A 27,473-nucleotide genomic window follows, 5' to 3' on the forward strand; every position below is an offset into this window, starting at 1 on the left:
ATGGTTTCTATGAGTCCTCTTACTGCTTTACTTAGAGCACCATGGCTAGATACGATGGGTCTGCCTGGGTTTCCTTCTTTGTGTATCTTGGGAAGCCTATAGAAGGTTAGTGGGGGACAAGGTTGTAGAATTTTTCTTGGAGTTGATTAGGGAAGGATTTGATGATATCTTTAAATTACTGGGTGAATTGTATGGGGTCATCTGAGTTCTTTATAGTAGGTGGTGTTGAAGAGTTGTCGATTGGCTTCATTAAATTAGTTGCCACAGTTGAGGACTGAGATGCAGCCACTTTGGCTGCTGATTTAATTACTACCTGGTGGTTGGATTTCAAGGACTTGTATAGTTATCTCCTCAGCAGTGGCAATGGTGAGTGTGTGGTGGATGTGATGTTTGTTAAAGATTTCAATCAATCTGTGAAATAATCAAGTGTGTGGCTTCGTCTATGGTGGGATGTTGAGTCAAATTCTTTTTTTCCAAAGACTGTCAGTGGGGAGGTGGTAGTTGTGGGTTGTCTTGCTGTTGTGAAAGAATTCTTTGAGGCTGAGTCAGTCAAATAATTCTGGTTCTCCGCATGTTAGTATATTAGATTCATTGTTGGGGTAGAAGTTTGTTCCTTTGGAGAGTACAGTTAATTCAGTTCCAGTTACGGATAGCCTTGATAAACTGATGTTGAGATGTCATGAAGTGTCCATGTGTGGGTCCATGATTTCTCCCAGAGGTGGTCTGTGGCTTGTGAAGTTGTTGCATTTGGTTCTACTTTGTTTTTGTCTGGAACAGCTCTCATCAGGTTTTTGTAATAGCTGTTTCTGGTTTCTTGTATGATCTCCAGGTAGGTTCCCTGGTTTTTTGTTTTTTTTTTCTCCCCCTCATCAGTGTTTGGGAGTATGTGATGATTTCTTGTTTGAATTGATCCCTTATGGAGCATCTGAGCTGCAGGAGATGGTTCTGCAGAGCTGTTAAGCATATTTGGCATTGTATGTAGTGGTTAGAAGGTTATAGATGGTGAATCTACTAGAGATGTTTTGGTTTTTGTATTTGCTCAGGAAGTAGATGTCGCTGTTAAGTTTTGCTTCCGTTTTCTTTGTTGTGTAGTTGCCATTTGAAATGGCAGAATTCAGTATCCTCCATTGTTGTTTGCAGTGTTGTAGCCATGTTAGCCCAGGTTATTAAGGAGATAAGGTGCGTGAGGTAATCTTTTATTGTACCAGTTTTTGTTTGTGAACGAGACAAAGCTTGTGAGTTTATACAAAGCTGCTTCTTCAGGTCTGGAAAAGGTACTCAGTGTCACAGCTTGATTGTCTGTTTCCTGAGGGGTGGGTATAAGGCCTGGCTCAAAATTAAGGACAGAAATTCACAGAAATACAAACAGCAGTGAGTAGCAAATGAGATTTTTATCTCCTGGCTCCTACATCAGTTTTCCTTTCTCTAAGCTAAAAGTGCCGTCTGGTGGAGATCTCCTCTTCCTCTGATCTGGGAGCTTTATTTAGCTGAAATGTGGTGCACTTTAGAGCCAGCCTCTTCACTCTTATTTCCAGTGAAACTGAAGTCTTAGGCTGCAATGAGGGGAGAGATGTGACAGTGGCAGTATCTTTAATGTTTTCTCGTAATACTGAGCATGTGCCTCAGTTTCCCCTATGTGTTACTCATGTATTTTGATGATGGCATTCAAGTATGTGACCATTGCAGAGACCACAAGAGGGTGGATAGGCTTTTCTCCAGCTACATGTACACATACAATGGCTAGGACCCCTCCGCCTTGGACCAATCAGCTGCAACAGCTTGTGACAAGTAGAACCAAGGAGAGGTGGACACCTTGCCTGGGAAAGAAACAAAGGACTGGGGGAGAGAAGGGGGTGTGTCTGGTGGTGGCTGGCTGAAAGAGTCAGTCCCTTGGGGGCTCCCTGGGAGCAGAGCCCAAGAATGGGGCTCTAGATCTCCCCCAAATGTTGGTTGCTGTAACTTTCTGATTCATCTGCTAACAGTCTGTTCTGCGCTGTGTTCATGAGAGCTAATAAACCCTTCTGATTTCCACACTGGCTGTGAATCACTTCTGACGGCAAGATGGGGTGCATGGCCCCTGCAGGGTGTGAGGGCTCCCCAGGCATCCCATCCAGGGGGACTCACTATGGGGATCTCACGGCAGAGCAGGGGTGCTAAACATTGAGGCCAGATTCAGGAAGTGCTTGTACTGGTGAGAGGGGCCCTGAGGGGGGAGATGCTCCACTAGAGTCCCGTCTGGCTTCATCCCAAGTGCTTCCAGGGCACCATTCCTAAGGGACTCCGTCCACTGCCCTCAGGGAAGATGCTGGCCAATATTCTTTATGGTTAAACAATAAGAAGAGTTGGGGAGCAGCAGCCAGGATTTCTGGGGGAGAGAAGATACAAGCTGTATTGCTGTGGTCTCTGCAGCCTGTATAGTTCTGCAACTTCAGCAGAGGCTATACTGCTCTGAAGAGCTGCAGCTGGCCCGGGGGAGCAGATGCAGCACTAAGGAAGGCTCCCCAGAAGTGTAGGCACTGTTGTGCTGGAGTTAAGGAGGGTAGAGAGAGACCTACAGGTACCCGCACATATACAGTAGCCTAACATCCATCAATCCCATCTCAAACACGCATGCTGCCTCCAAACCATGCTACACTTGTATTTAAAAATCAAGGAAATTCTATAAACACTGTGTTTAAAAGGGAGTAGGCTTGGTTAACTGATAGCCACTCAACTCAAGCCCAAAAGAGTAAGGAAATGCCAAGATACAGGACACATCTTAATCATACCCTAGTGCTTACACAAGTTCTCACTGGCTGATAGATCTGCACCCTCACCATCCTTTTGCCTCCAGTTGATGATAAAACACATTAATTTCCCTTACACCATAATGCAAATCCTTGGTATCAATCTTACGTTTTCCTCAGATACACCACACTGCACACTTAACCTCTGTATGTATATATGTCAACCTGAATTCTTGTTATTGTTGTGTAGGTTGTAAATAGGGCTTTGCATTATACTGGGAGGGAGATGAATATGCTGTCCTTAACATGAGGAACAGTGCTGGTCCTGGAATATCTGGGGAAGTTGATAGAGGATCCAAGGTTATTAGTAAGAATGCTCAAGTTGTCTGTCTTTAACAAAAGAACTACAAGAATGCACCCGGAACATTGAAACTGAATTTTTTCAGTCATGTTTTTGGCTGTGCTAACTCAGTCTATCCCTATTCAGATGGTGCAGAATATGTGGTGAAATCCCCCTCTTCCTCACTGGGCATAAACAAGAAAGCATCTGGAATTTTGCACTAGTGGATATTATGTGTAACTTCCACTCTCCACATGAATCTGAGTGGGTTAGATTGAAGCTATGATGGTAAAGAATTGTATTACTTGGTCTAAAGACTAGATTTGTCCTCCCCTGGCTAATTCAGCTGAACTGTAATCACCAGGTCTTCATGGCCAAGTATTCATTTTATTTGTAGAATAAGATCCGTGAGTTCTTCTTTTTCCTTCCGCAGGACAAGCAGGAGGACTTAAAGAAGACTATTTTGGAGGGCATAGAGACGGCCAAGCATCAGGTGAGGTTGGCCTTTGATGCTTGTAAGCTAAAACCTCAAAAATAGATGCTCAAGTCACAGCAAGCATGGCTTAAGGCATCTAGATTTCATCAGAGGTGCAAAGACTTGCTATGTAGCATAGTAAATCTCTTCATCATTGATCTACTTTTTCCGTTTCTTTCTCTGCAGTTCTTTGAATTGATTTCTAATCTCTTTCTTTCTTTCTTTCTTTCTTTCTTACAACCTCACTCTTTCCCTGTATAGGAAAGGGTTATCTTATTAAACCAGCTTTGGCTGCAATAAACTCTTTACAAATATTAAGGTCACCATATCTCTAGGTTCTCCATAGTCTTCTGTTCACTTCACCAGAAATCCATTTGGGTTTTAAATGAGTTTTAATCTGTGTGTGTATGTCCACTTCATGGAGCTTGTCTGCAAAGAACAGGTTACTGTCTTCTATAACTTTGAGTCTTGTGATCAGAGTTTAGTCTTGAGAATTACATAAAAAGGGGAACTAAATTAGCGAAGAATTCACTCCAAATTCTCAGCAGGGGAAAAAAAAAGACAAGAAAATATTCAAAATAGTTGTATTTAGAAATTCTTCAGAACAATGCAGTAAAATACTTGCCCTCAGAGGACTTGGAGTTTTTAGCATACTCAGGGGGAACTAGAACCCTCATGAACCAAAGAGGCTTGTCACAAAAGGATTCAAGAGAAATCTGGTTCCATTCCTTATCAGATCCAGAATAAAGTCCAAATCTTATAACTACATAGATATGTAACACAAACATTCTAATATAGTGCTTTGAAGTTTGAACACAACAGTCCATTTGATCTCTTGAGAGGCTATTGATTTCATGTTTATCCAGGAATAACTAAGTAATTAATTTGGAGAGGGTTCAAATAAGAGCCACGAGAATGATTGGAAAATGTGCCTTATGGTGATAGATTTTGCTCCTGGAGTCTATTTAACTTAAAGTAAGGTGAAAGCTTGAACAATCTATAAGTACCTACATGGGGAACAAAAATTTTGATAAATTTTTATAATAACCTCTTCAGTCTAGTAGACAGATATAAACAAGATCCAATGGCTGGAAGTTGAATCAAGGTATACATTTTTAAGTGAAGGTAACTAATCATTGAACAATTTACCAGGCAGTTTTTGAATTGTTTGAATATTTTTCTAAAAGAAATGTTCTAGTTCAAACAGGAATTAATTCAAGGAAGTTATGGCCTGTATTACGTGGGAGATGAGACTTGTTGATCACAATAGTCCCTTCTGGTCTTGTAATCTATTAATTATAACATAGCTACAGTCTTAAGTATGGATGTGTTTTGCTAGTTTAATTGTATTTTTTTCAGAGGGCTAACAAAATAAACTTGGAATCACAAAGTCTTGGTTTGTTAGACACTTCATATAAAACCTTTCTTATAAGAGCCTAAGAAATTGAGGATGTGGTATCTAGGATAAAGGTGATCTCAGCAAAGGTGATTGGACTTATTGGTTCAAGTCCTTGGAGTTTACTGCTAATACACTCCAATTCTCAACCTATATCTAGTTAACTCTAAGAAGTATTTGGTCCAAATCAATTCTAATAAAAAAGATAAATGCCCAGATACCTTTTTTCAAAATTGTTCTCTTCCCAACCAGCTTGGGAAGTCCACATTCTCTGGTAGATGCGTAGCATGACTCCAACTGTAATCATGTTAAAAACCTGCATCCTATTTGTACTAGAATAATTTAAAGATGTTAATAACTCTATTATCTTCACCTGTGCCACATAGCTATTAAATTTGCTTAAAACTCTTTCTAGTGTAGACAAGTCTTTAGTGCTCACTAGATCACTTCCTGTAGAGTTCCCATAAAATGCTAGGTTGGCTTTCTATGAAGTACCAAATGGCTGCTCAATCACCAGTAAAGTGATTTGGTAGGACTTCACATCCCAATCCATGCTGCCATGGTGAGGCAATGTACTGAAATTTAAAAAAACACATCTTACCCCCGACTCTAAATTGATTCCTCTGAATTTAGATTTTTCAGAGACAGTCTGTGGCAGTAACTTTATTTGTTAGATATGGGATTCAGCTGCTTATTACTGATCCTTTCTACCACAGATGATAAATAAATTAGGTGGTTTTTGAATGTGCACTCAACATTCCCTCCAAAGATGCTATGTGGCTTCTATCTTGGTTAATATTTTCATCTACCTTCAAGTCTATCCCAGTGGCTCCTTACACCATAAATATTAAAATGAATTCTGTATGGTGGTTTCCTGAAGGATTCAGTTGTACAACCTTTCTTGACAAAAGTAGATTATAAGCATGGACTTGAAAATCTGCAGGAAAATAACTGTTTCTCTTTATTTTTGTCTGTTTGGTCATGTTAAAGCCTGTTTTGTTAACACAGATTGTTAATGAAAGCCAGTGTTGCAATTCAAAATCTGTAAGTCCAGCTACAGCGGTCTTAGTGCATACCAATGCTAAGTAAATTTGCAGTATCTCTTAAGGTTTGGCCCATATCTCTTAAGGTTTGGCCCACTGTCTAGATGCTGCATTGGCAATTCTGCAACACATTTCTGAGAAGACTCTCCTAAGGAGTGTCATCTTTGGCACTTTGTCTTGTATTCATCATTGGGACACTCAACATGGAAAAGCTATAGTTAATGCTGTGTGTCGTAATCAGTTCCAGGAGGACTTTTTTACGTCCCTTGAGCTGTTTTTTATGAGAGAAAACTAGCCTAGGTCTGTTATTTCAAGAGCATGTGAAAACCCTAGGATCATCATGCTCTTTATCTTGTCATGGTATTTTGTTCTGTTTGAATTTTCTCATTTAAAAAAAAATACTAGTTCTGCCTTTCCAGTGAGATATTTAAGTGATTTTTTTTATCAATTTGTTTGTTTTACTCCATTGTATGTTGCTTCAGGTTCCCATTAAACATTTCTGATCACATCCCTCTTGCTCTTTACTCTCCAAAGTAGGGATTTGTCCGATGGGAGTAATTACTTATTGGAGCTGTTATCTGATAGTTATTTGTAGTCTATCCAAATTCATCTCCCTTTGAAGTTAGGATTCATTCTTTAGCCAGTTACTTTGGGCTTCACTATTTGAAAACTTGTGTCAAAATGAACAAACTATGTGTTATTTAAACTGTTAGTTTATATACCCTCCCTGAAAGCCCATGTCTGTTACTCCAAATAGAATTCAATTTTGTAGCCATGTTGGTTCCAGGATATTAGTGAGATAGGGTGGTTGAGGTAATATCTTCTTTTATTGGACCAGCTTCTGTTGGTGAGACAAGCTTTCGAGCTACACAAAGCTCTTACTTTTCTGGATAGGTGTCTCAAACCACAGCAATCAGACATAAACATTTGGCAGTCTCAAGAAGTGAGACTAGGGACTGAATGGGCATAGAATGTAGACTGCCGTCTCTCCCCTGGAGGTAACAATCTCTGTTCTGGCTAACCCCATATGTTGAAGACCATGTGGGCAACGTTCTGCTGCTGCTATCCCTTCGCAATGGCTAAGCAGAGGACTTCAGTCTCTACAGATGGCTGGCATCTAACAACTGCATTAAATTAAGCTAAAAATAAAATCCTGCATGCTGTTCTGGGTTTTCTGATATGAAAAGATGTTGTTGAAATGGAGTCAAATGGGAAGAACGACTGAAATGAGTAAGGAGTGACTAATGAAGAAATATAATAGATAAAATGAGTGTGGCTAGACTTAAGGTATGTCTTTGGTGAAGCTGCAAGTATTTGATATTTTTAAACAGCAAAGAAGATCAGGATTCGATTGCTTGAGGAAGTGGGAATTAATTAAACCAGGATACATGGATTAATGGCATGAAATTTAAGTACAGGAAAACTGAGCATGGACATCAAGAAGTTTCCCCAGCAATGAGATCTGTTAGACTCCCAAGCAAAATACCAGTAGTCCTATTGCTAGCCATCTAAAACAAACCAAAACACTGAATATACTACCGGACACAAACTTAAACTGTCTCGGAGAGTGAAAATTCCTGTAAACTCAATTTGTCTATTTCCACTTTTTTTGATTCTCATAGTATGGAAATTTTGAAACCTTGCATCAATAATTGGGTTTGGACAACACTATTTTTCATATATTGAAGTTTTGTTTATTTTAATACATAGTGTGTTGCATCCAAAGTGCATTTTAAACTCTCTGCATACAGTACAAATCAAATGAGTTCTGTATTCTGGAATGAAGGGCAGCAGCTAATTGCACAACTGTTCCAGGAGGGAAAAATTGTAGCTAAAGCACCAGCGCAAATCCCAAATCTTAAAGATTATATTATTGGCCTTTGCATATGCATGTGGAGCACACATTGCCTTGATTGTTATGGTGTCATGGAAGAGAGCCTTCCACAATAAACTCCATGGAACTCAGTGTCTCTATCTGAATAATAAAGGACCGAGTAAATCTGTTTATAAATTGAACCTGGTAGTTGGAGGCAGTTCAGGTGCTTTCTGATCTGAGGATCAAATCTCAAAGGCTGCTTCTCTTTCTGTATAGGGTATTGCCTGTATCTTAATAGATAGAGCCCTGCGCGGATACACAAATGTGGATCTGCATCTGATCCACATCCACCCCAATCATCTTACCACACCCACATGCACCCACAGCTCTGGAGCCCCCAATCAGCTGTTTGGAAGCCATCCCTGCTACAGCATCGTGGATCGGCTATTTGGGGGCCAGCTCCTCCAGGCAACTGCCCAACAGCTGATCAGTGTGCAGGGGAGCCCAGTGGAACAGCTGACTGATTGGCAGCTCGCAGGGGAGCCCCCTCTAGAGCTGTTCCATGGGGGCTCCTCTGCCGACTGCCGATCAGTTGTTCTGCAGAGTTATTGCTGTGGAACAACTGATCAGAGGCCAGCAGGGGAGCCCTGTGGAACAGGCTGACTGATTGGCAGCCCTCAGGTGAACCCCCTGTCCTGAATTTTTCCACAGGGCTCCCCTGCAGGCCGCCGAACTGGCCAGCAGGGTAACCCCATGGAATAGCTGATTAGCAGTCTGCCGGGGAACCCTACAGAACAGCTGATGGGCGGCCAGCCCTCACCTCCGATCTCAAAGGTGGGGAAGCAGCCTCACCTTTTCCCCACCTTTGAAATCCACATCTGATCCGCCATCTGCCAAAAATGATCTGCAGATATCGGTATCCACATCTGCGGGTATCTGTGGATTTTCAGGGCTCTATTAATAGATTCTACATATGTTGCAATAGTTTCAGGCAAAATAAGTGAATCAGAGGATCAAGACCCAGTGCACAGAGAACAAACATGCATCTTAAAGCAGTGTACAATAAAACTATTGTGTTGTATAAGAAAAATCTGTTCCAAACTTTTTCTGCCCTGTTTCAAGTGGTGAGACATCCTCAGTTTAGACTGTTCATAATAGCATGTGATTGGTTTGGACCACTAAACTTCTCAACAGATTTGGATTTGTCATCTCCAAAGATTCCACTTCTCAGATACATAACCAAATGTTAACTCACCAGACACATGCAACCTATCAATGGGAACGTACAGGACTTTTGGTCAATTGAAGGAAATGGGGGGATTGGATTCAACTGTCATAAATCCAGCATTAACCGTCCTCCATCTTAATAAATAGAACCAGAAAGGGAAGGTTATTCCTCTTGTTTTTAATCCTCTCCACTATCAGATACTCATAGAATAATGAAGTTAGAGTGAATTAGAGGTTATTTAAATACTTTATTGAAAAATAAAGTCCCTAACACATTACTGAGTTTCATTTTGAGGGGTGCAAGTAGATACACTCCCATGGACAGGACACTTTATTCCCTTGCAGTGTTGGATGTGTTCCCTTCACTTGCTAGCACTGTTTGAGGTGTCAGTCATTTCTGTGTAACTGGCTGGTTCTTTTACCATTTGGCTTGTATTATCTCAAGGGTTAAAAGGGTTGATTACAAACTTCCACATTCACCTCTCTTGTCAGTTTTCTGAGGGTATCTATGGTGTCTCTTCCAAAATCTTTCATTGTCACTCATGCTTTTACTTGGACTGCTCATGTTAAATTTCAGATTTGGAAATAGCATCTGATGGCTCTGAAGAGCATGTCTCACTATTGACATTCAGGTTATTCTTTTATCGTCTTTTCATCCCCATGTTCTCTAATTCTTGTCTTTAGAGACTTGTTACCCCCACGAGGCTATTTGATGCAATTTTTATTGCCTAAAATTGATTTTTGTCTGATTTGTGGATGATGAGAATCTCTTTTCAACATGTTACAATGCAGAAGATTCAGATGTTGGCTATTTTCCATATGGTGGTTTAGCTAAGCGATTTCTCCATTCTTGTATCACCATATGATGATTGTGTTCTAAATGTTCTTTTGCTGAGAAATGGCAGCCTTTTGAACAGCCGATCTAGTGTTTGTTCGAGAAAATTTGATGTTTTGTTTGGAGGTAATGAAACTGAACAAAGCTAGAGGTCAGGAAACAGATTGTGATGGTGGTGATGTGATCTTTGTGACCTCTTCCAATGTAATTCACTAACCATGTAGATTCATTGGGACCTTTTTGAGAAATTAGATGAAAATATACTGGTGGAGATTGACAGAGCATCCATTTAAATTATAGAGCAGTCTAAATTCCTAGGCTGAAAATTTCAGCCACTAAGAATATTGGTTGATATGTTTTGCCAGTATGTATAACATTTTTTTAATACACTTTTATAACAGGAACATGAATCTGAAGGTGGGAGGACACCGCTAATGAAGGCTGCAAGAGCTGGTCATTTATGCACTGTACAGTTTCTTATTAGCAAAGGTAAAATATTAGTACCAACTTCAGTGACTAAAATGTCATTTAACAGTTCTATTAAACATTTGTGTTATGGCTTTAATACCAGCTAGAATAGAAATTTTCCTTATGTCATGTATTAAGCTTACGTGAGTATGTGCTACCTGGTCATTTTTGGTCGGATGATTTTAATATTCATTAACTTACATTATACACGTATTGCTCACTTTTGAATACAGAAATACTTTGTTACTGAAAATACATTCCACCAAATTGTGCAGATTAGTAAGGCAAAAATGTCAGACAATACATGGCTAGATAATATTTCCAGTATTTTATTCTAAAAATGTTTTGTAGTCAACTCTTGCTCGGGGTACTTCTGGTTTAATAAATAGCCCCTTACTATGAAAGGATTGTGATTCTTCTTTGGAATATAAAAATAAATCTAACAGTTGTTTTAAGTGTGCAAATTTCCTCCCTTTGCTCACTTAACTTCAGTGTTATACATCTTTTTATGAAAGAATTAGGAATCTGGATGCAAACTCACTTTATCTAAGTTTATCCTATTTTCACTTTTGAAATGTTTTTGCAGTTACATTGTCCTCATTTTGATTTTTTATTGTAATTAACTTGCATCCTAGTTCTGAAATTCTATAGTAGATACACACTCACATTCAGTAAATACACCAGGTTTGTTACTTAGAATTTAAACATGAAGAAATTCCTGCTAATTCTGCGTGAGATGTTGTCTTCATAGGTGCCAATGTCAATAGGGCTACTGCTAATAATGACCACACAGTGGTGTCATTGGCATGTGCGGGTGGCCACCTTGCAGTTGTTGAGCTCCTCCTGGCTCATGGTGCAGACCCTACTCATCGACTTAAGGTATTCAATTTAAATTACTCATTGTGATTTTAATGTATTCACATTTCGTAATTGCTTATCCTTATACATTACTTGAAACTAAAGTAGCGCAGAGTTGATTTTATGATTAAAAAGCAAGACTTGACAATTTTAAACTTAACTTCACAGAAAAATCTCTGCATTTTATATAGCACAGAGGATAGAAGAACTCACCTTACTGTTACATTTTCTGTCTCCAAACTCTCACCCCAGGATGGCTCAACAATGCTCATTGAAGCTGCAAAAGGTGGACATACAAACGTTGTTTCTTACTTACTGGATTACCCAAACAATGTTCTGTCAGTTCCTACCACAGACATGTCTCAGCTCACACCGCCTTCTCAGGATCAGTCTCAGGTAAGGCATAAAGAAAAGTGTAGTTAAACATACACTTCCACAACAAAAAGTAAACCTTTCTAGCAAACTTCTTTTTTTAACATTTAATAAATGCAAATTAAGTTTAGTGGAAGTAAACTAAAGGTCACTGATGTTGATTTTTCTAAGTTACATATTTAGAAACTCTTATCAGCGGTGGGGGGGTGTTTTCCAAAAAATACATCTGTATATCTTCCATCTTACTTTTAATAATTTCTACTCCTTAATAAGCCAGTCCAGATGCAGCTTTCTATGTGACTGTTACACTTGATTGAAGTTATTTAGCCTTTACCGTCTTGTCTCAGCACTCCTAAAGCCATATGGTAATGCACCAGAAACACTGCTTCTTGTTTTCTTTAAGTATTGGTATCTTACGTTAATTGAAAGGCAGCTTATTGCGTGTAGGTAGGATTTTCAAAGTGACCTGAGGGAGCTAGATTTTCACTGGGAGTTGGCCACCAAACTCCCTAAGAATCCTAGGAAAATCCCAGCCTACAAAGAATACCAAGAATTAGTTGATAAAATACAGTTTGGAGAAGAAAAGATTCAGATAAAATGCAGTTATGTTCAGATTTTCAAAAACTACATATATAATGTCTAGGCTAATACTGTGTTCTAAGTACTTCTAAAAACTGGCATGTTTAATGTGAAGTAGTTTAAAAGGCAAGAGCTTTTTATTTAAAGAATACCACCTGTGGTGTGACTGCACTGGTTACTACTCATGCAAGTACAGTACATGATGAAGTTTCACTGAGCAATGTCTGCCCTCATAATGGCTCTCAAGTTAAAGTGGTGATGTTTACTTTTTAAAATTTAATAGAGCCCTTCTATTTAAAAAAAAAACCAAAAAAAACCCCCAAAACTTTTCCAATAGTGTTGGATGGCAGGATCTAACAGGCCAGTAACATTCTGGAGTATCTTTGAAACAACAAGTGAAGAATTACAACTCTAATAGGAAGTATTTGTGTAGCAGTTTCTTACTGTTTTTCACACGCCCCTTTTCCTGCATTTGATTTGAAAAGGAGTTAGCTAATGGAATCCTGACCTGTGGGCTGGTACTGGTTACCAAGTTACCTGTGTGCCTAATTTCCTAACTATTTGTGGATGCTGGGGCCTCTGTATTCCTTAAAATCTTTGACTCCCCAGCTCATGAGGCAGTTTTTCATTTTTCTGGGTATGAAATATTGGATAGTACTTCTTCAAGAACAAATAAATGCAGTGCCTTAACTACTTTGGAGGTAGAAGAGGGGAGAGAATATGGTTAACTTTGCAGTTAGCATATTAAAAATGAAAGGGGTCATTTTTGGAAGTTGGTGTGTCAAGGGATAATATGCTGCACACAGTTGGAGGCTGAGTGGAATGGAGTGTGTGCCAGTAGAAATGTGCTTCTGGATTAATTTATGAAACTCCTATCCATTGAAAACTAAAACTGAAATGAGTTTTTTCTGAGTTGATTTTTTAGGTTCCACGTGTACCAATGCATGCACTTGCCATGGTTGTACCTCCCCAGGAACCTGATAGAGCTCCTCAAGAGAATTCTCCTCCACTCTTGGGAGTACAGAAAGGTCAGTATGTGGCCATTTTGAAAGTATCTTGTTTTTAGCATTTTGTGGGATTGGAGGAAAGCTTTATAATAGTACTTCTGAAAATAATGTACAGGTCTGTCCTCACTCTATCAATCCTTAAACACTTGTAATATAGGTGTAGTTCTAATGAGTACAATGTTCTCTGTAATGTATAATTCATATTTATTATTGCATTGTGTAGGATAGAACGTTAACATTGGGTATTGATCATGCTTATTGAAAACAATGATCAATTGAATTTCCATTTGAACAGTGTATTAGTAAGTGTGGGTGCCACTTAACAAAGACTGTAAGTACTATATGTGGATCATTCTAGAATAGTTGTAAGTCTTACCCCTATACTCTTTGCATCAGCCCATTTTCTGCTTATACTAGTGACATGGGTTAGGTATTGCCAAAACAATTAACTGCAAAGCTACTTGTATAAGATTCCTGCTAGTGTCCAGTTTAGGTTATGGTTATGTCAGGGTTTTCATTACAAGCAAGGCTAAACTTTTTTCACAAAGAGAATGGTATTGTTTTCAGTAGCTAAATGGCAAATTTCATGGGTCATCCATTTGGAAATGGATTCTGTATTGAAATCTTTGTTTCTGTTAAGCTAGTTCAGCAAAAGAAAAGCATCTCCTGTGGAGAGCTCTATATGGAGGCTCTTCAGGCCTAATAGCTCTAGATTTTCTTTTTGATTGGTAAAGGATTTTAAAATATCAAAATAGGATTGTTAAGGTTGCAATAGATGGGAACTACATTGGCTAGGCATTAGTCTTGTTCAATTTCTGAGTGTGGGAAACGTGCTCAGTACCTCAATGATAGACACGGCACAGGAAACTGATTAGAATAAAAGTGTGAAAACTGACTGAATACACAGCCCTAACTCTCTATTCTGTGCAAATGTGATATGTATTGATGATCTTTACATAACATTATTTCTCAAACACAACTTACCATAGTTTTTTCCTACAACTTTAGACACATGTATAGCAGATGCGGCCTAGTGGATTGGGACTCAGAGCTGGGTTTTCTGCTGAGCTCTGCCACTCCTGAGCTTCTGAGAGACTTTGGGCAAGTCACTTCTCTGCTCTGTGCCTCAGTTTCCCCATCTGTAAAATAGGGAGCTCCTTTGTAAAGCACTTTAAAATCTCATGATGAAAAGCACAGTATCAGAGCTAGGTGGCATTATCATTACTATTTACTTGTCAAAGTCCATAAAACTGACTTAATAGAACACAAAGCAAACTTAAACATCATAGTGAATTGGCATAAATAAATTTACAATTAAATTATAGTATCAGTGGTGCTTCAATGATAAATATTTATCTAAAAGCATCACTGATCTTAATATCTGACATATGGAAACACGTTTGCATTTTATAGAAAATTCCTTTTAATCATATGAGAAATTAGACACATTGATAATACACTGATTCAGAGCAGTATTATATAGGCTTGAATTCTCTGCACAACCTTTTTAAATGACATTTTAAAATTTGAATGCAATTTGAGAATAGATCACACGAGAAAAGTAAAAAGTTACGCTCATACAAAATATAGTGGAGAAAAAAGCATACGGTCTGTGCATCTCACATATTTCTCTGAGCAGCACATGTTGCTGGAATTGATGTTCAGAAGTGTATTGGTCACCAAAAGAAAACATGCTGTTTTTAGAGTGATACTTCATATGTTCTGATGAAATTAAAATACCTATATTTGAGGAAAAAATATACTCTAACATGGAGCATTAAAATGAATGTAGTGTGTGTAAGCTCTTGTGTATCTAAAGTTGTAGAAAAAATACTTTGTTAAATAAGTAGTATGTGATCATATAGTCTGTCCTGCATATATTCAATATTTAGCTCTTATACAGCAGAGGTTGTGTATTAATCTTTAACTTTTTCATTTCCTAATTTTTGGCAGATTATGTAACCTTAACGTTACATTTAAAAAAAAATTCTGGGTTTTTTGGTGGGGGTCAGGCAAGATATTTGTAGTAGGGGGATACAATGAGAGGCATACTCATTATTCCTGAGAAGAAAAACTTGGTGACTTTGTCAGACTTCGGTCACAAAATTCATTTGCAATAGGAAAATGGACTTTCATGCTCAAAAAGCTTTGATAAGGTCTCTGAGGTTTACACAAACTCTAAAACAACTACTTCAAAAAGAGGATGTGATTTCCTCCACCTCCCATTTGTATACCCACTAACTCCAACTCTACCCATTTTTTAGAATCCATGTATTCAACTTTTGCAGCAAATATAATAGCAACATTTTTCATAATGAGGAGTTAGTAAATTAAATGTTGGACTAGTGAAATTAAATTATACACTGTTTGTCATGTCTTTTAGGATTGAAGTGGAGTCTTATTAGGATTTTAAAAAGCAGTTGATGATTTAGGTCTGAATGGCAGATTACCAGGTTGGAGATATAGGAGAAGAGTAAGGTTTAAGATGTAGTAGCCATTGTATAAATAAATTATTTTGGCAAATATCAAATGGTAACAGCAGTATTTTAGGAAAAAGTGAAATAAAAAGGTGAAAAAAGTGAGAACTGGTTAAAAGGAAATGGAAAATGTTCAGATAAATATGCTGTCAGGGAAGAAACCTGATAAACAAGAAGATAAAAAATAATCAAGTGGAATAAAAAGGAAGGACCTACACTCTTCATAGAAGTACCTACTGCAGCTTTTAACAGATATGATATGGTGAGAGGTGCATTAGAAATACTTTAGATCAATTTTTTGATCAAACTAATTAAGGTCACAAACACAAATTAGTTTTATAAACCCTATTTTCATCCCGTTTAAGTTTTGAACCGGAAATATTTTGGACTGAATTTTTTTATAGGTGGTGGTGGGGTGAAAGAGAATAATTTTTATTTAGTTTGAATAAAGTGTTAGAAATCAAAGAATTTGGGTGAAATTACATATACAACTTTTAGTCTCCTTGGGTGTCTATTACTCATCTAATTTACCCACATAAAATTTAAACTGCAGTTTTTAATTCCTTGTGCAAAAGAGCACTTTAAATGTTGAAGTACAAGAGATTTTGTGAACTGGAGTACAACTGGTTAATGTCTGCCACTGCCCTCAATTGAATGGAATTGGATTGCATGTTTGGTAATAAGCAATACTGACACAACCAAAGGAGGTTTTCCTTTAGCTAAGGTGATGGTACTGGACCTCTAGAGCTGAAAGATCCATGCATTATCTGTGCATCAGTTTGTCATCCCTGGCCATGGTGTATGGTACAGTGATGACTGAAATCTTAAGTGGTCATGGGTCTGTTACATAATGAATGGCAGGCTATGCATGTGGTGGCATTGCAGAACTATAGTGACTTGCTACACTGCACTCTGGAGTAATTTTGCAAAACTGTCATGAACGTTTACCAGTCAAATACACAATCCACTCTAGTTCTGATCTGGATGGAAAAAAATAACTAGTTTCTTGACTCATCAAAAAATACTCTTGCAGCAAGTAAGCAGATAAAATTTAGCAGGACTGAACTAATTGGGGGATCTTAATAGTTTTTAACATTAGTTTATTTAATTTCTTTTAATAAATTACTTTTTCCTGACATATTAAAATTAAGTCTACTAGACTGTTTTAGCCCAGAGAACTCTTTCCATTCATTCCCCTGCAAATGTAGCCTGTTAGTGTCATTATACTTGTACTAGTATCATATAGGCTGCACCAGCGGTCAGTCCCCAACAGGTGTAATCCTCTTAATGTCCTAGTGAATGCACCTAACCCTCCTGTTGTTTTTAGTGCACACTTAGATGTGGGTTTTTTTTAAAACAAAGGCAATTTCCTTTCTTCCCATTTGCAAATAATTAATTCAATGTTAAATTATTCTAGCTTTATAAAAAGAGCTGTCAGAGGATGCTATAGTTTAAAAAAAAAATCATAAAAAGTTTAGAAAAATCATATAAAGCTGTCAGTTTGATCATTACGCTTACATTTAATTTGTAAATGTAACCTAATGTTTAAGAAAGGGACCTTTGAATTCTCTTCTGCACTCTAAACGTTATTCATAGAACAGTAATATGCTGAGTTAATTTTCTATGGAATATAGTCAGTGAATGTTACAATATTCCCCTTTGTTTTCAAAATTTAATTTTAGAAGTGTAATTGTGAATTTTTAAAAATTATACACCAATATGTGTAGGAAGTCCTTGGAAAGCAAATGTCTTTATAAAATGTTGTTTGGAACTATTGCGCTTACAAATTAACTAATAATTAATATTGACAAACTTAACTGACAATATCCAAATTTATCAGCATTTTGTCACTATCGTTCTTCCGTTGTTTTCCTAAATGGGAAATGGTTTAGCAGCTTTCACTGGGTTCACACATGCTCTTGATCAGTGAGTATTAGAGAGGAACAGCAGAATGATGTATAAGATAAGTACTCTTTCATCAACATTTCTGTATTACAAATTAGAGGAATGCTACAGACAGCTATACCAATTTATATTCTCTTCCTAAAACTACATGCCACTAGCAGGTGCAGAGTTTTTGAAAGTCAGGAAATTAAGCTACATAAATATCTGTACTTTGCCAACTATCTGCTATCCTTACCCCAAAACATCTTTACATCCACACACTGTAAATCATCAACACTTAGTCTCTTATCCTCACTGTACCATCCCATACTGTACTAATCATCCAACTCCTGTATACAGACCTACCCAGCCAGAATCTCCTCTGATTTTTTCTCCCATTGCAATAGAGCTACACTAATATCTCCTCTTTCATATTGCACAGAGATACAAAATCTATCCAGTCCATCCCACAATCCCAATGTAGTTGATAGACTGCATCATTTTGACAACTTACACTTTACATATATTCCATAATCATTCACACCAATTCTCAATACCCACTGAGGCAACAACTTACACTTTTATTTACATTTCCTGGATGCTAGAAATACTGCCCTTCTTACTTCAGTTGTCTTTTTGTTTGAGACCCCACCAACCACATACAAGCCAGTTGCTCACCCTAGTCTGTGCATACTAATCATAGATCCAGAGTACCTCACTTGTTGAAACAAGCTGGCAGGATTTGGCCTTTTTAGTTTATGTAGACATTTGGAGAAGTAATATATTTGGTGGGCAAATATTATATGTCTGCCACCTTACAGGACCCTCCTGAAAGACTTTAAATACATGTTGATCAGAATTATTCTGCTTTAACACTGAGTTGGAAAAATATCCATTTCTTTGTGCCCAGCGAATCTTTGGCTGCCAAAAGTAAATGCAAATACTTGTTACTAAGGTACAGAGTAGAACCTACAGTTTGTAGATTCCAGGTTTTTAATTAAAAGGATTAATGTAAAGAGAATAATCAGAGTAAAGAGAGGGATTCTGACAAGTTTTTTTAATATATTTATAAGCAAAGCTACAGTGTGATGTAATATAACAGACTATAGAATTTATATCTGTATAATGGGTAAATTACTAATATGCATTCTGTGGGCGTTTCACAGAAATAGCAGTCAAAGATAAGCCCACCTAAACATCAACGGGGATAAAATGTTTGAGAGTTTTGTCTCCCTTTGTGTTAAAGGATCGAGGATATAGGTGAGAGTAGTGTATTCATTAGGAGCTATATGTGGAAAAATTGTGTAGGCTCTTAACCATTTTTCTATTCACTGTTTTTCTGAAAATTTGCCAAATGGAGTCCATGTAGCTGAGTAATCTGTACTGTATATTTTGACACAAGTATAATTGGTCCAATTCTGTTATCACCAGGACTTTGAGCTGAGTTCCTTAATAAACTGAACCTCAGTGTTATATGTAGGATTTTCATAAGTGCTCAGTTTTGCCCTGCCTCTGTTCCCATTGAAGTTAGTGAGAGCTTTATCACTAAAGTCAATGAGAACAGAGTCAGGCTAGTGCTGAGTGCATTTGAAAATCTAACCCTAAACCTTAGAGATTTTTAAAAATATAGTCTGATTCAATCTAAAAATCAGAGGAAGGCTATTTGGAGCTTATTCTTTGAATAAGCCATTAAATACATTTTAAAAATAATAAACTATGGGTTTATGCCTTCTGAAGTCCAATCGTGATGAGAAATGGACTGAATCTGACTTTTAACTAGAATAAAATTACAAAAAGCTGATATTGAATATCTAGAGGTACAGTGATTGCCAGTGTATAAATGCAAATATTGTACAGTAGATATCTGATCCAGTGAGGAAATATTTCTTAGAGGGTATCTATCATTCTTGCTGAAGTGAGTTCTGATTTATGCCCTGATTTCAGTAAGTCAGTATAAAATTAGCTGAAGACTTTCGGAAATCTGTCTTTAACTGCTGTTAACTGGATGGGTGAAAACAAATCCCAGACTTCCTTAAGCTCTGCAGTTTGTCTTCTAACTTCTGACGCCTGCAGGCAAAGTCATGTTGCTCAAGACTGCCAAATTGAGAGCTGAACTGGAATGTGATCAGATTAGCTAGCAATTACATTTCAACCCCCGTCTATCCCTCTAAAATGACTGATCTTTATAAAGTTAGACAGACAATAGAAACCCAGCCTTTTATCATTAAGGTAAAAATTCTTGTTCTAGAACAATGGTTGTTAAATTGTGGTATCTGGTCCAAAGATGTTTGTGACACAATGGTGAAGAGTAGTGTCCACACTCTAAAGCATTTTTTGACCAACTAAAATTTTAAAAAGCAAGTAGTTTTCTATATCGCTGTTTCCAATCTCACTGTGTCAGATATTTGGGGGGGATAAATAATACCATGACCAAACTTGCAGATGATACCCAAGTCCCTGTAGATTCTGCTATTGCTGTGAAACAGTAGTCTGCTATTTAGGTAAGTAAAAAAACACAAATCTTAGAGATGTCATTAATATTCCAAAAATGTCTCAAAATTTAAGAGTTTAGAGCTTGGACTTTAGAAGGGCAACATAGGGAGAGATCTGTCATTCATTGTGAAAGGTGACAAACTGGTTTCTCTGGGCTTGTCTACACTTAAATCTCTGAAGTGGTGCAGCTGTGCATTGTAGTGCTTAGTGAGGATGCTACCTATATCGATGGGAGAGCTGTGGCTTCCCCCGTTGTTGTAGGTACTCAACCTCCCATGAGACAGTTGCTACTGTCAGGCAGAGAAGCTCTCCTGTCGACATTGCACTGTTCACACCAGAAGTTAGGCTGGTATAACTGTGTCATTCAGGGATATGGATTTTCCACACCAACATATTTGTAGTGTAGACCAGGGCTCTGTAGGGAATAGCACACAGATCAGAAGTCAGAATGACTGGAATGGCAAATTCCTGGAAGACCTAAAACTATGGGGATGAAAGATTGTATTGAATTTCTTGATGGAAATCAAGTCTGTGAAGACAACAGCCAAGTTTTGCACAAATTTAGCTTTGCAGTACATACTGAGATGTAGGAAGACTGTGAAAGAATTACAACCTAGATGAGAGGAGAGAGCGATATGAATGAATTTGAGAATAGTCAAGGTATTGTGTTGCAATGCTTTGGAGTAGTATGACTATTTATATACTTGGGAGATCTGTGAGTAAAACCAAACAGTTACCTGTAAAGTTAATAAGATTTCAGTGAAGGGAATAAAGAGTTGGAAAGGAATACTGTCAGTTTGAATTCCAGTTTGAGATGTATTGAGTTTATGAAAATTTAATATGAGATCGAGGATTTGAAGCAGGTAAAAGATAAGGCAAGGACTGAAGCAATGACTTTGGTATTCTTTGCATGAACGTGATAGTCAGGGTTGAATTCTCAAAACATAGGGTCAAGAGTGGGATTATGAGTGGTAGGATTGGACCCTGGAGAAAACCATGATGGGGAGAGGTCTAAGCAGTGTAGAGCAAATGATGTTACTCGTTGCAAATGAAGAAACTAGCAAATGGTTGTGTAGCCTGTTCTTAAATATTTATTCTTGTTACTTTTCTTGCTTCCACTTTCTTACTGTCTGAGCATGTATTGAGCAACTTTCTCCCATGTCATTTGAGATTACCTAATAGTTATTGACATTCTTTTCTAGCAACAACTGGTTTTTCAGTGGCCCTCAACCTTAGTTCCATGCTAAACAAATATTATAAAGACCAACTCAAACAGTTGCTTTGGAGATTAGATGTTTCTTTTAATTTTCCCAACTTTTTCTTTAAAGTAGGTGTTGCAGTGCTGGCTTTAAAAATTATATTGACCATTGTGTGGAGGAAGTAAATAAGGAAGTGTTATTTACTCCTCATAAACGCAAAAACTAGGGGGTCACCAAATGAAATTAATAGGTAGCAGGTTTAAAACGAACAGAAGGAAGTATTTCTTCACACGACGCACAGTCAACCTTTGGAACTCTTTGCCAGAGGATGTTGTGAAGGCCAAGACTATAATGGGATTCACAAAAGAACTACATAAGTTCATGAAGGATAGGTCCATCCATGGCAATTAGCCAGGATAGGCAGGGATTGCTGTTTGCCAGAGGCTGGAAATGGCTGACTGGATGAATCACTTGATTGCCACTGTCAGAAGTCAGGATACTGGGCTAGAGTGATCATTGGTCTGACCCAGTATGGCTGTTCTTATGGTCTCATGTACTGAAGTCAATCTTGTGTTTCTATCTATGGCATTATAGTTTTGAGTATAAAGTCAGATTTAAGATGCACAATTGTGCATGCTTATCAAATTACAGCTGTTCTTAATATGCATATTTTTAAAATAACTTACAATAACTGGTATAAAACTAAAAAATTATAGCAATATAAACAGATTTTTATAATATGGGAATAAAAAACTTACTTGTTGGGAATCCCAACAAACAAACAAATTATCCCAGATATAGTAACTCTGCTAACTAACTTGCAAAATTCTAATGATTTTATGCATACAATTAAATACAGAACATTAATACAATTTAAATAAGACACTTTGAGTATTTACATGGCTTTTTATATTGTGGTATAAATAAATTATTGCAGAGTTATGATTTGGGTTCTGTATTTACAGCCTATTAAATTAGCATACATAGTGTGTGTTTAAAATTGTAATCACTCTCGTTCAGCAATCTGTAATATGAATCTGCATGTTAAAGCTTCCTAAGTAAATTGACATAAATCAATTGAATTTTTATTACTCTTTGTACCAATGTGTCAGATGTCCACTGATACCTGTTAAAAATTAATCTTAAAAAGAAAAGAAAATTTTAAAGGCTTGACTTAATTCATGATTGCCTGGCATTTGAGCTTTAAACTTTTGCATCTGTATTTCAAAAGTCTAAGTATGAACATTGCCTTGATCTTAGGTACCTGCTGTATCTATAAATGCAGTAGGTGTTAAGGATAGTTATACACCAAGGAGATCTGAAAATAACCTGCTTATTTAAAATGTGATTTGTTTGAATGAAGATTTCTGCCATCAGTCCATCTTTCCCTTTCATTTTATGCTGTAGTGAAGTGATAATGTTACATTTGATATCCCAGTCTTAAGTAATGGCGTCACAAGTATAGCTGAATGTGGCCTCCTGCAGAACTTAATTGTGGAACCATGAAATCCATCATCAATGTGACCATTTTGGATCTGCTGTCAGAGCAAACCTCATGACTGTGCTCAACTGATACAGTTTGTAGATCTTTGCAATTAAGCCTCTGAAAGTGTGAAGTGAATTTTGGATTATTCCAGAAAAACATATTTTAGATATTAATTTTTAAATACTTGAAGATTGTAGTTACTAACAAAAACCGTTTTGAACTACAGTATAAATTTCAAAGTCTTAATAAACTCATGTAAGATTCAAACACTATTCTTCCCTCTTACCCCCTCATACCATCCCCAAAATTACAGGCCACAGATATTTACTGTCCTGCAGAAAGTTTTGTAATGTTCTGAAAACTGAACCCACCCACTAGTTAGAGACTAAATGATTAAACACCTCCCTGCTGTCATAATTGCAGGTGAAAAACATGCAATTCATTACTGTCCACACTACCATCCCCAGATTTATCCAACACCATGCTGTGGACTGGATTAATCTTTCCTGTAAATGGTTAGAGATTGGATACTCTGGATTCAGGTCACAGATCAGTTTTTCCCATATCCACCTTGAACATTTAAGCCACAGACTTAAAGGACTCTATACACCACTGCAGGATAGGCCTAAGAGCCTCCTATACCTGATATAAACCAGAAGGGTGAGATCTTTGTACAAAACCATGCTGATGCTGTTAGAATTCATGTATTTTTAGAAGGGAGAATTAAAAAGAAGCTTTTCATGTGATAACCAGGCTGGTTTTCTCCCCAAGTAGGGGGATAAAGTTAATGTTTGCATTAAAATCTGGAAACAGTTATAATTATAATCTAGTTTTGTTAAATTGCAACTTCGCTTTCCTGAAGGATAGCATTAGCTATCAGGGAGAGGCTGTCTGAGCTCCCCTTTCTAGCAAAAGTCCAGGGACGACAATAAAATAACCTTGGGAAGGATGGGAGGGTAGCTCAGCATCTAATACTTAGTTTCTCAGCAAGAGACTTCAAGGAAAAAGATTCTTGTGAAGCTAGATTTATTAAACCTTTGTCAGAGTAACATTTTAATTTGACAGTAAGTTGACTGGAGACAACTGATTTGGTATTTTCTTTCCTTATACCTGTATGTATTTTATCAAGGTAAAAGGAAATAACTTGAAAAATACCTTCAGTGACTATATATGTAACTACTGGATTAGTCTAGCTATAAAACTTAATTTTAAAGGTACTAAAATGGTTACATTAATTTACAATATTTTAAAATTAATTGACCCCTCTTCACCTTAAATGTATACTGCAGTGCAAAACCAAAAATTGAGTTAAACTCAGATTTCTATGTTAAGAGTCTCAACCAACCAGCCCAAATTATGTTTTCTCTAATTTTTTATAAAATTGCCCCTTCTTTGAAATCCTCTTGGTATTTCAGTTCAGCTATTGCTATCAATTGTATTTGGAAAGCACTCAGATACTATGATGATAGTACAAAGCCCTAGGATGGATGGAATATCACACATAGTAGGAGGCTCTCTGGTATATGCGGTGAGAGAATGATGCATGCTGGGATATCTCCAAGAAGTCAGGAAGCATTGAGAATTTCAAATAAGGAAAACCATTTTATTTTTTAAATTAGATAAAACTTTATTTCCATTCCCAGGGAGTCAAGCTAGTGGAGGCATTGAGCACACAGAGTTTGGGCTAGTCTACACTTCAAACACTACAGGTGTAGACACTGATTGTGCCAGTGAGAGAGGTTCTCCCATTGGTATAGGTAATCCACCTCCCAAGAGGCAGGCTACGCTGATGGAAGAATTCTTCAATTGACCTAGCACTATCTACATTGGGGGTTAGGTCGGCTAAATATGTTGCTCAGGTATGTGGATTTTTCACTGCTCTGAGTGACGTAGCTGGGTTGACCTAACCTTTGTTTAGCTGAGCTGTTTGGTTGAACACTATTAATTTTTGCCCTGCATTTGACCTGTAATTCTACTTTTGGAATCTTTGTTGAAAAAGAAAAATTTCTATTGTTTTCCTGAATAAGTTCTTCAAAGAATAAAGAGAAAACTTGTGTCTATATATTGTATATATTCATTATTTGGCTCCCTCTTCATATCATTGTAAAATTGATTGTATAGGCAAAATAGAGTTCTATAAAAATTCTGCTTTGATCTAGGTCCAGGGAGTAATAAAAAGCACTGCTTGAGAAGCCTAATCCTACAGGCGGGCAAACTGAACCACTAGGGAAAGCATGTAGGTACTACAAAGTTCAGCTAAGCAGAAGCCCAGACTGCAGCTTCAATTCTGTAAAGTAAACTTTCCCTCTGAGTAAGACTTAGTCACAGGTATTTTTAGTAAGTCACGGATAGGCTGTGGGCAATAATCAAAAATTCCCAGAAGCCCATAACCTGTCCTTGACTTTTACTAAAAATACCTGGGGGTGGAGGACTAACAGCTCCAGCCCTGCCACTCCTCTGGTGTTGACCCAGCCCCTGGGGCTGACTGCCAGCGCTGAGGGCCACGCTGCTCCTGTCTGGCCCCACCACTATAGTAGGCTGAAGCCGAAGATCTCACAGAGGTCCATTGAAGTCACAGAATCCATGACTTCCATGACAGAATTGGATCCTTACCTATCAGCCGTGATTGGTGCTTTTTTTGGAAAACTTTATAGCAGTGGGAAAAATAGGTAAAGCTTTGCTGAAGTCTCCATTGGGTCAAGCCATTTTTGTAGTGTGACACAGTTTTTTGGAAATAGGAACCACCAAATTTTCCTAAGTTCCATCATTTTAAAATGGCCTGTCCAAGTAACCTAAGACTTCCCCAGAATCCCTGTTCTGAAGCAAGACAAAGCATACAAATCTTCAATCACAAAGGAGTTTTTAATGAAGTGGGCAGAAGGAGCTGAGCTAGAGTCAAAAAGGGTCTGAAAGTGATCACTGTTCTCACAATATGAAGCAAAGCTGAGTGAAGGAGAAGTTATCTATTAAACACAGTGGCTTCAATCCTTAGCCCTGGTCCAGCCACTTTGAATTGCTGAGGATTCCTCCTGATTTAGGGAAACTGTTGAGTGGCTAAAGCTGACATAGCCTGCTCTGTTTTCTGCTCCCTCATCTCACCCCATGAGGCAGCATTTTGGGGACAGAGGTGAGGTGGGGTGGGGTAGAGCTGGAGCACAAGACACTATATTTGATCTATTCCTGTACCATGGTCCCAAATGGGATTGTTGCAGCCAGAGCAATATGGAACAATCCTTAGGCTGCTCTGTTGTATGTGGGGCAATTGCTGCTCCAGAATCAGGGGAAGATGATGCAGGTGACAGGTGAAGATTCAGCACGGATTCTTCCATAAGCAAGAGAAATACAGAAAACAAGACTAAATAAGGTTTTTTGTACAACCTTTTACTATACTTGTATGTGAATCAGCATTATTCATTCTGAATTTTGCTTGCATTTGAGTTTCACCTTAATGTCTAGCATTCTGCTTTTAATGTCTGGTATACTTCCTTGGATTTGGTGAAGTGCCTTGTTTTAAAATAATTGATGTTAAATACATGTGCTTATTGCGAGAAGTATGGGGAATAAGCAGGAAGAACTTGAGATGCTAGTAAATAAACACAACCATGACATAGTTGGCATCATAGAGACTTGGTGGGCTAATACACATGATTGGAATATTGGTACAGAAGGGTACAGCTTGCTCAGGAGGGACAGGCAGGGAAAAAAGGGAGGGGGCGTTGCCTTATATATTAAAAATGTATACACTTGGACTGAGGTTAAGATGGAAATAGGAGAGAGACTTGTTGAAAGTCTCTGAGTAAGGATAAAAGGGGTAAAAAACAAGGGTGATGTCATAGTAGGGGTCTACTACTGACCACCAAACCAGGAAGAAGAGGTGGATGAGACTTTTTTTAAACAACTCAACTAACAAAATCATCCAAAGCACAGGACTTGGTGGTGATGGGGGACTTCAACTAGTCAGATATCTGTTCGGAAAATAACACAACAGGCCACAGACTATCCAACAAGTTCTTGGAATGTATTGGAGACCATTTTTTATTTCAGAAGGTGGAGAAAGATCCTAGGGAAGAGGCTGTTCTAGATTTGATTTTGACAAACAGGGAGGAACTGGTTGAGAATTGAAAGTGGAAGGCAGCTTGGGCAAAAGTGGTCATGAAATGATAGCGTTCATGACTCTAAGGAATGGTAGGAGGGAGAACAGCAAAATAAAGACAATGGATTTCAAGAAGGCAGACTTCAGCAAACTCAGGGAATTGGTAGGAAAGATCCCATGGGAAGCAAGTCTAAAAGGGAAAACAATTGAAGACAGTTGGCAGTTTTTCAAAGAGACATTAAGGGCACAAGTGCAAACTATCCCATTGCATAAGAAAGATAGGAAGTATGGCAAGAGACCACCCTGGTTTAACCAGAAGATCTTACTTAAGTGATCTAAAATTCAAAAAAAGTCCTACAAAAAGTGGAAACTAGGTCAAATTACAAAGGATGAATATAAACAAATAACACAAGTATGCAGGGACAAAATTAGAAAGGCCAAGGCACAAAACAAGATCAAACAAGCTAGAGACATAAAGGGTAACAAGAAAATATTCTACAAATACATTTAGAAGCAAGAGGAAGACCAAGGACAGGGTAGGCCTGTTATTCAATTAAGGGGGGTGGGGGAATAACAGAAAATGCAGAAATGGCAGGGGTGCTAAATGATTTTTGTTTTGGTTTTCACCAAGAAAGTTGGTGGCAATTGGACATCTAATATAGTGAATGCCAGTGAAAATGAGGCGGGATTAGATGCTAA

The 27,473-nt window shown here is 37.8% G+C and overlaps 1 protein-coding gene across 21 annotated transcripts in view; it reads left to right on the top strand.

Moving 5' to 3' along the window:
• Positions 1–27,473, top strand: part of ANKHD1 (ankyrin repeat and KH domain containing 1) — a 209,125-nt gene that overhangs the window by 125,923 nt on the left and 55,729 nt on the right. For 11 of the 21 annotated variants that reach the window (XM_067566852.1, XM_067566854.1, XM_067566860.1 and 8 more), the window contains 5 exons: positions 3,500–3,559; positions 10,260–10,347; positions 11,078–11,205; positions 11,437–11,580; positions 13,061–13,163. In XM_067566852.1, coding sequence (XP_067422953.1) covers positions 3,500–3,559; positions 10,260–10,347; positions 11,078–11,205; positions 11,437–11,580; positions 13,061–13,163 — 523 coding nt within the window. Of the gene's footprint in view, positions 1–3,499; positions 3,853–10,259; positions 10,348–11,077; positions 11,206–11,436; positions 11,581–13,060; positions 13,164–27,473 lie in introns of those variants that run through there. The other 10 variants (XM_067566858.1, XM_067566863.1, XM_067566870.1 and 7 more) reach the window with 4 other exon arrangements.

This window comes from Emydura macquarii, unplaced genomic scaffold (genome assembly GCF_026122565.2).
Source record: "Emydura macquarii macquarii isolate MOO-44397 ecotype Brisbane River unplaced genomic scaffold, CSIRO-AGI_Emac_v2 contig_2768, whole genome shotgun sequence".
Lineage (NCBI taxonomy): Eukaryota > Metazoa > Chordata > Testudines > Chelidae > Emydura > Emydura macquarii.